Raw genomic sequence first — 8933 nt, 5'->3', positions numbered from 1 at the left:
GCGTCATCAGAAGGATCTATGACTGCTCATTCGAGGGGGAGCTTACGTAGTTGTACTCTTTTTACCTTACTATGGTTTTTCCCATTGGGTTTTCCTGGAAAGGTTTTTAACGAGGCAACAAAGACGTTAAGCGGAAGCGGATAGTGACACCGGCCCCCAAGGGGGAGTGTTATGAAAGTCAAAAAAACACAGCCACCGTAATGTTTGAAAATATAAAAGATGTGGGGCCCGCTGCACTATTTGCACAGTGAATTTCTCTTCTATATATACGAACGTTTTCGTTCGTTGTAAAACACACCTCAACCTTCTCTTCTCTCTATGATAAAACTCTTTCTATTAGTGTTATAAATTCTACGGATATTAAAACCCAAACAGAATAAAAACGTATGGTGTGGCCAATTCAACAAAGTCGATGAAATCGGTAGATTATATTTGAAAAAAATACTTATTTTTACTTTTTGTAGGGATTGAGAATACTTAGGTCATTCAAGTTGACATTGCCCACATATATGAAAATAAAAATCAACAGTAGCAATAATATATAATTTGTAGGGAAAGCTATTTTCTTAAATTAAATTAAAACTTAGTCTTCTTACTATTTTTTTTTGAACAACAAATCTTCTTACTATATAAAGTAATCGTATGATTTTGTTTCTTACTAAATATCACCAGGTTTTCAGTAGTAATCGTATGAATTTGTTATATTGTAGACACCCACGAACTTCAGGTCATAACTCTGGACTCACTCACCACCACGACCTCAGAGATTGGTGGGACCAATAGCTCTGCAACATCAGGCACACAAGGGCCAAACGATTGCCAGTTCTTACATCTCCTAAGGTTGTCTGGAGATCAACCGCGGGACAACCCTGTGGAGAAAGAAGCCCCTCCTGATAGACAATCTCTAAGCCATTTTGCTCAAGTTTCTAAGGTTGTCTCATTTTTTAGTAACACCATACGAATCAAATTCCACATAAACCTCTTTGGTTATTTGATTAAACAAGTTACATGATTGATAACAGATTCTGCGTATTACAAAGTCTCGTAAATTTCCAAACAATGTGAGATAAATAAACTGTAAACTGGTAAAAGAAAAACACTCTGAGTTGAATAACAAAAAGATACCTTGAGAGTTGAGAGTCATATGTCAAAGGTTCTCAGTTAATCTAATCATGAAAGAGTTAACAGCAGAAGCATCTAAGACGATCCACGAAGACTCAAACAGCTCATGAAAGTAATCAGCTCTACTCTCTTGAACTGCTTTTCTAAATGCATTACCAAACGCATTCCCTCTTACCGCACCAAGCCTCGGCTTCCCACAAACTCCAACCACAAGTATCTTCCCTAGCTCTTGAGAGGCGCAGGCACATAGCATCGGTTTCATCCTAGCTCCTTTCTCCCTCAAAGCATCCATCAGAAAGTAACAGAACTTAGTCAAAGCCTGAGGATATCCCAAATACTTAGCGTCAATGGAATCCTCAACCTTCACCCATCTGAACTTCCTTCCACTTCTGATGCATCCTGTCTTGGTAATTGCTGCACTTCCTTGTCTGAGAATCGCTCTTTGAACCTTGATTGCTTGTTGCATCCCGGACCGAAGCTTATCAAGATTGTTCAAGGACAAAGCATCATAAGCTTCTCCAAACTGCTGTGAAGCAGAGCAGCCACCTGAACCAAGAAACGATTCAAGAAGCGCTGTAATACCGTAGACAACATCAGCAGCAGAGACTCTTGAGCTGTATCCATGAAGCCGCAAGAAGCTCCTGTAGTAGAAATCATTTAAACCATACTCAGGCAAAAACCGATCAAACTCTTGCTTCATTTTCCTCTTCACCTCGTTGTTCATGTACGGAAACTTCTGCTGGCACTCAATAAGCGCGAACCCCATACGCGCTAGAAGAAGCTTAAGCTTCTTGATCCCGTTATCGCTCCACGTCTTGAGCTTGGTCGCGATGTACGAGGAGCAAAGCATGGAGTCAAACAAGTTCCACTCTCTCAGGAGCATAAGCCTAGGCTCTTCTTCGTAAGAGATTCTCGAACAGTCCGGCGCTCGAACCTTGGTTCCGTCTTTTAGAGTAACGGAAGTGACTTTATCTATGTTACCGGAGCTGTTGATGTGCTGCTCGAGCTCCATCACCGCAGCTTGGTATCTCTCGTCGGTTAGCCTCTCGTGAACGAACTGATCAGTCAAGGAAACGCAAGCCAGCCAGAGCAACTCGTTAGTGTTCTTCCTCAACATGTGAGAGAGCTCAAAGAGCAAGCATCCAGATGGCTTCCCATGGAAAGTCCCCATCTTGTAGTAATCCCTCTTCAGCTTCTTGAAAAGCTTCACACCATCACCAACCATCTTCCTCCTCTTACTTGGCCTATCACTATCACCATCACTCTCTTCTTCCTCCTCCTCCTCCTCTTCTTCTTCACTTTCATCAACATCAGCACTTTCTTGATGCATCTGATAACTCTCATTAGCCAACTTCAAGACATCAAAATCATAAGCTAAATCCGCTTGCCTCTCATCATCATCAGTGTGAAGAACAACAACGCTCTCATTACCATCGCTCAGATTATGCAAATGAATAGGCCTATGACTATCCACCACAAAGACACGAGCCTTAGGACCTAGCGTAAGCACGAGCCTCAAATCACGGTGACAGCCCCAGTTAATCAAAAGTATAGTCACGGGACTCTCCGAGGAAGAGCACAGCCCAGGGCCTGCGTACTTGTGGATCTCGAGAAACGAAGAGACGGGGAAACACGAGTACTGGATCGAATCGGATTCGAGGATGTGAGTGATGACCTTGAGGGCGCAGATCGAGTCCACGTCGGATGAGGAAGGGAATATCAGAAGAGGGTTCTGTGAATCCTTTGCTGATTCGCGAAGCTTGGCGTAAAAGGATTCTACTTTCTGGATCCTCACCATAGCAGTGAAATTGGGTTTCGCACGAAACTTAGATTCCGATTGTGAAGAAAAAAGCCCTAAATCGAACCCTAATTTTCTCCAGAAATGGCCCAGAATATTGAGAGAGAGAGAGAGAGAGGGAGAGAGCAGGAACCACTGACAAAGTAACTGAGATTCGAGTTGTCTCTGAAGAGAATCACATCAAGCAAAATGAACAAAGATGGAGAGAGAGAGAGAGATTGTGTGAGGAAGATGAAGATGAAGATCTGGTTGAGGTGTATATTTCTTCTGGAATTGAAATGGTTTGAAAAGTTTTAGAGTGATTTTGGGGGGTTAAAATCTTTAAATTTCGAAATGTTTTTTGATCGACCGCCAAAATATTGACGTTGGCGCTGAAGGAGGGAGGGATCTTTGTGGGTCGCATCTACGGAGTAGGAGTGATCTGGACCGTGGGTTTATTATTATACTAGTTGTATATAAATTTTATCTTAATTTAATATGTTATATGCTTCTAAAATCTATATTTTCTACTTGTTACTAATTCCCCACCTCTTCATAAAAATATCTAAGCTTATCATTTATCATCATTAGAAGGCATGTCTCTGTATTTAGTAGCTGTAGATTACGATATATTCAGTTGTAGATATAATACATTAGACCATTTTGTATGTTGTGAGTCTGGCTAGACATTCTATAGGACTTTTAAGGAACACGTGTTTATATCTTACCACAATCATGGTCTTAACTCTTAAGAAAAAAGGCCCATCATAATCTGCAGGTCTTGATACCAAAACATTAAACAATCTTTTTGTTGAGTTTGCAAAGGCCTAGGGAAATATCAAATTCGTTGGAGAATCTAAAAGCAGATATGTCATAGGCAGAGCCGTGCTTTGAAAAATTATTTTATAAAAACTTCTGCATTAAAAATAATAATACTTATCACTACAGAGTACAAACATGTAAACTAAAATAACAAACAAAATATTAATTACAAAAAATATTTATTTTAGTTTGAAATTTTTTAAAAATTAATTATAAAATTATAATTAATATTTTATAGATAAAATATTCAAACAAATGTGAAATTTTATTTGTTTTAGCACTAAAAGTATATCATAAACCACTTTAACCATTCTATTTTTTTAATAATTAATAACTGTCTTCATTTTGTTATCTAAAAAACTCAAGTGTTCATCATAAATTTAATCTTTTAATTATTTTATGCCCTGGACTTTATATAAGATTAGTAAAAAATGATGCCCTTAAATTTTTGTAAAAATCTAATGCTGTAGGCGAATGTTTCAATTTTCCTTACCCGAGGCCCTGGTCATAAGAAAGAGAAAGTTGATGAGTTTCTTCAAATTTGTTCCTCTTCCAATACAAAATTTAGTTTTCTTCCAAAGTCAACTTCTGTATTCCAGTTTGTCTTATAACCCGTGATTACTTAATATCATTTAAGAAATATTTCTAGAAACCTTTTTGCCTTGTACGAGGTGTTGGTCTAACGCCAACTTCCTAATATTCTTAGTTGATCAGAAATCAAAGAAGAAAGATAATGACACTGCAGCATTAGTGTCAACATCAATAAAATGATCTTCGTTCTTTGTTCCCCTGACCCTTTGGATATTTACTAAAGTATATTGCCCTCTACGAACCGTGAAAAATTAAAGACGACATTCATCTGTTATTAGTTACATTCAGCTCAAAACTGGTAAATGACCTGAATTAAAGCTATCGGTCTAGAGAATTTTTAATATTTGATATCATTTAGGTACTCTTCTAAGTAGTACGTATTTTCCGAACACATTTTTCTCCTGCCACTTAGCTGGTGAACTCTCTATCTAGATAAGGTAGAACCGCAATAGCCTGAGAAAACGGCGAGGAGAAACGATTTTAGTAGAGGAAGTGAAATTTAGGATACATGTTGCTACATGATGATGATGTGCTTCTTATACCTCCCATGTAGATAAGTCGATCTCTCGATTTGGATAAGGCATGCTAAGCTGCAGCTCAATGAGGAATGTGCAAGTTTCGATATTTTGGATTCTTGTTGTTGAAGTATGGAGGTGATGCTGTGCAGTGCCTCCAAGTATACTATTAAATGAAAACAGAAGAAGATAATTCATCATTGATCCACCTTCCTTCGTTCGCTCATGTAGTGAGGCACAAAAATGACGATGTGTATCGATCCCATTAACTTCCCGCCCATAGAACAGAACCTGTCACAACAAAAAGATGAATATTATTTAGAAATATTGTGACAAAAAGCCTTTGTTCCTTTTTGTCCAGTGTCCAATGGAAAATTACTACAGAAGATTTTTTTTTTTTCCTTAGAAAAAATACATGACTACGTTTAAAGAGAAAACAAAGGCATCAGTTCAAAACAGAAAAACAACATGACTTCGTTTATAGACAGAACAAGGGGATCAGATCAAAGCATAAAAAGTTGAAAGGATATCTTAAAGCTGACTATATCCAATTCCACTCTCTTTATACAGGATTCATAAGGCTAAGGACTGGATTCATAAGGCTAAGGACTCATCTGATAAGAAGACACATGAGGTATGCAGAAAAGTTTATTATCACAAAATTTTGAATTTTAAGCAAAGCTTCGAACTTTATAAAAGGAACCTAGTTTTCTGTAACATCTGAAAAAAGCTAAAGCTAGGACATGAATAAACCTAAGCATCAGACAGTCATGTCTCCAGCGACGTAACATTTTTAAAGAAGGGTTTGATGATCGATAATTTACCCCGTTCTTGGCCTTAACAGGATGTTCTTCATCAATATGACAACAAAGCCCGACAGTGTCAAAAACATATGCGCAAAACGGGTAGAAAAACTCTGATTTTAAAAGAGAAGACAGTGTTCTAGGTAACCGATCTAAACAAAAGAGAAAAATCATACCTTTAATTCTCCATAGAATTTAGGGATAGTTTGAGAATAGTTGTGGTTGCGGGCATCACCTGCTTGTCTACGGACAGCATGTCGACCCAATGATTTCGCTTCCTTTCTTCACATGATGGGACTCAAAAACCTCAGAAGCCGGACTGTGTTGAGCAGCGAAATCGTTTGCGAAATCGTTTGGGTTGTACTCACCATCGAAGAAATGAGAGACATTTATAGAGGAAGCTCGAACCAGTTACGATGGACAACGAAGAGGTATTTTGTTTGATTAACATGGGCTGGGTGGATTAATTGAGGAAAAATCAGAGTAAAAAAAGGATTAATGGTTTGGGAGGCGTTACAGAGCTCGGCGACGGTTTGATTTCGTGAGCTACATCGGAGAGGTCGCTTTTGGAAGAAGAAGTCGACGAACCCTAAACACCTTTGTGTCTAACGGGCCAAATGCACTGGCCAAAACAAACCAATTAACTTAAAGCCCAGTTCTCATTAAAACACAAAAGAAACACGAACAGAAGGGAAAGACGCGGATCTCTGGCTGAGCGACACGTGTCGAGATTTGTCCTCTCTTACCTGATGACGTGGCTTAATGAGGAGAGAGGCAAGTCTGTTTTATTGTATAAGATACCCTCCATATGAAATCAACACTTTTTTGTTTCAGACACTTCCGACTAGCAAAAGTCAAAGTAGCGAATACACGTGACCAGCTGTATGTGTCATTATTCATTGTTTAAAATAATGTTTTAATGTTTTGTGTTTTATTCATAGAAATAAAATGTTTTCGTGGGTTTTAATGTTTTAGTAGGTTTAGATGCGCGGAATAATGTTTATCAATTTAATTTTCTGTATTATGTATTTTTACATGTTATGAAATAATAAATATATATTGAATAATTAAAAGTTAGTAACAATTACATATACAATTAAATTGGTGTGAACATATAAATCAATTTTATTAATTCAAATAATATTTTTTCTATTTGATAGGATATAAAAATAAATTTAAATGATATTAACATATATAGTATATTTTTAATATTAATGTCTACTAAATGATGATTTCCACTAATATGGTTTTTTTTTTATCATTTGTATCTTTTATAGCAAAAGCTTTAAATTACTAACAAAATTTTCATTGTGGGATTAATAGTTTTAGTAATTTATAATTTTTTAAAAAAAATTTGTCAATGTTTGTTCAAAGCTTTTATCAAAAATAATTGTTAAAAGTAAATTTCAAAATTAAAATATTTATGTATTTTATATGGTATATATTTTTAATTTAAAATGATATATATATATATTTATTTATTTATCTTCTAATCTTAGTAAATAATTAAATTATACTTTTTACTTATATGATTTTCTAACCATTTGTATTTTTTAATAACAAAATTTTAAGCCATGGATCACAAAATTTGAATGTGAGACTTTTTACAATTTTAGTAATTTATGGTCGTTTTTAAGAATTCAAAATATAACATATACAGAAAAATCTAAATTTTTATTATATGGTTAATGTGATTGTTTAATTTATTTTAATAGTTTAAAATTAAACAAATATGATAGAAGATACACTAATTTTATCAAATTTTTATTATTCAAAATCATTAATTGACATATATACATTAGCCGCATTAGGAAAAATTCCATAACTTTTATTTAAGAAAATAATAAAGAACATTAATAATAAATTTATGGTTAGGTTAATAAAAAATTGATGGATCAACATACTTCTCTAATGATTGTAATAATCATCTTATTGATGACACGCGGCTACAAAAAAAGTTGTAAGGGGTGATTGGTTGGGGTGTAATTGTAGAAAATTTACTTTAAAATTTAGTCCGTAGGTTGTTTTAATTTAGATTTAATGGATGTAGCTTTAAAATTTTCTACAGCAAAAAAGATGGGGCTTTAGAAAATAAGATTTTTACAACCATTTTTTGTGTGTTTTTGTTGTATCTTTAATTTTTTGGTTGTAGCTTTAAAAACCAAGATAAATCATGATTGGTAGTATTTAAGGCTGTAAATGAAAATTAAAGCTAAAGTCTTTTCCTACGTCTCAACCAATCACCATCAATGTTTCTCAATTAATATACATGTTTTATTTATACTTAATACTTCAATTATATATTTTTCTTTTGATATATAGGTCCTAGTTTTGTAGGTGTTAATTTTCGTATGGGCACAATTACAAACCTAAGTCCTCAACAGAAACAAATCTATTTAAGAGAAAAATTATGATTGGGTTAAGACACACGGGTTCGGTTAAAGTGGGTTATTCAATTCGATTACTATGACTTCTCAGTTTATTCGGATTAAGAAAATTCTACCGTTTTAAACCAAAAAATATTACAGTCCGGGTCGATCGAATTTGCACAATCTGGTAAAATTACTTACAAATTTACTGTTTTTAAACATTTTATACTTAAGAGAAAATTTGGAGAAATGCACTCAAATAAGATTATAATTTGAAAACTACACTCTTATTTAAATTTTTGGAAAAATACACTTATATATATATATATATTTACCTAATTGCCCATTCTTAATATTTCTAATATATTGCTTAAAATTTGTTTTTTTTTTAAATCGTAATTTCTAATATATTGTTTAAAAATTGTTTAAAAAAAATCATACAGAATCTATCTAATATCTTTTTAATATATCTACATAATATCTATTTTAATTATTTTGAAAAGAAAAAAGAAATCAAGACGCGTATCGTCTTCTTCTCCTCGCCATTTCTGAAACTTTTCTCATTTTTCTCTTAGTTTCACAGATTCTTCCTCTTAGAGGTTTGTAGATTCATGAATCATATTTCAGTTTCTAATTCTGATTCTATTTTATTGTGACAATAAATCTGTTTTATTTTTCTTTAAGGAAAATCATGTTGCATTTGTCTGGAGTTTTAGGAGACTGGAAGATGAATAAAGAATCATGGAGATTCAAGGTGAATACAAGAGCAGGAGGTAAATTATTTACCATTAAAGAAGGATTGAAGTTTGATGAGATGGTTGAGATGGTTCATGAAGATTTTGGTATAAATAGGTTGGGTAATGAGTGTTGTTCAAAAAAAAAAAGTTGGGTAATGAATTAGAACTTAGCTACGCACTACCAGAATCAATGCTTT

At 34.4% G+C, this 8933-nt stretch overlaps 1 protein-coding gene and 1 long non-coding RNA gene across 3 annotated transcripts in view; both read right to left on the bottom strand.

The window, feature by feature from the left end:
• Positions 1 to 3346, bottom strand: part of LOC106329339 (cell division control protein 45 homolog) — a 5450-nt gene extending 2104 nt beyond the window's left edge. The window contains exon 1 of one of the 2 annotated variants that reach the window (XM_013767981.1): positions 1675 to 3346. In XM_013767981.1, coding sequence (XP_013623435.1) covers positions 1675 to 2920 — 1246 coding nt within the window. In that variant the 5' untranslated portion in view covers positions 2921 to 3346. Of the gene's footprint in view, positions 1 to 967 lie in introns of those variants that run through there. The other variant, XM_013767980.1, reaches the window with a different exon arrangement.
• Positions 3347 to 4497: 1151 nt separating this feature from the next.
• LOC106333702 lies at positions 4498 to 6213 on the bottom strand. Its single transcript, XR_001268443.1, has 3 exons — positions 5807 to 6213; positions 4855 to 5118; positions 4498 to 4765 (listed from the first exon to the last, which is right to left on the bottom strand). It is a non-coding gene; the product is annotated as an uncharacterized LOC106333702 (long non-coding RNA).
• Positions 6214 to 8933: the final 2720 nt, after the last annotated feature.

Source organism: Brassica oleracea, chromosome C3 (assembly GCF_000695525.1).
Source record: "Brassica oleracea var. oleracea cultivar TO1000 chromosome C3, BOL, whole genome shotgun sequence".
Lineage (NCBI taxonomy): Eukaryota > Viridiplantae > Streptophyta > Magnoliopsida > Brassicales > Brassicaceae > Brassica > Brassica oleracea.
This window is presented reverse-complemented; position numbering and strand designations above follow the sequence as displayed.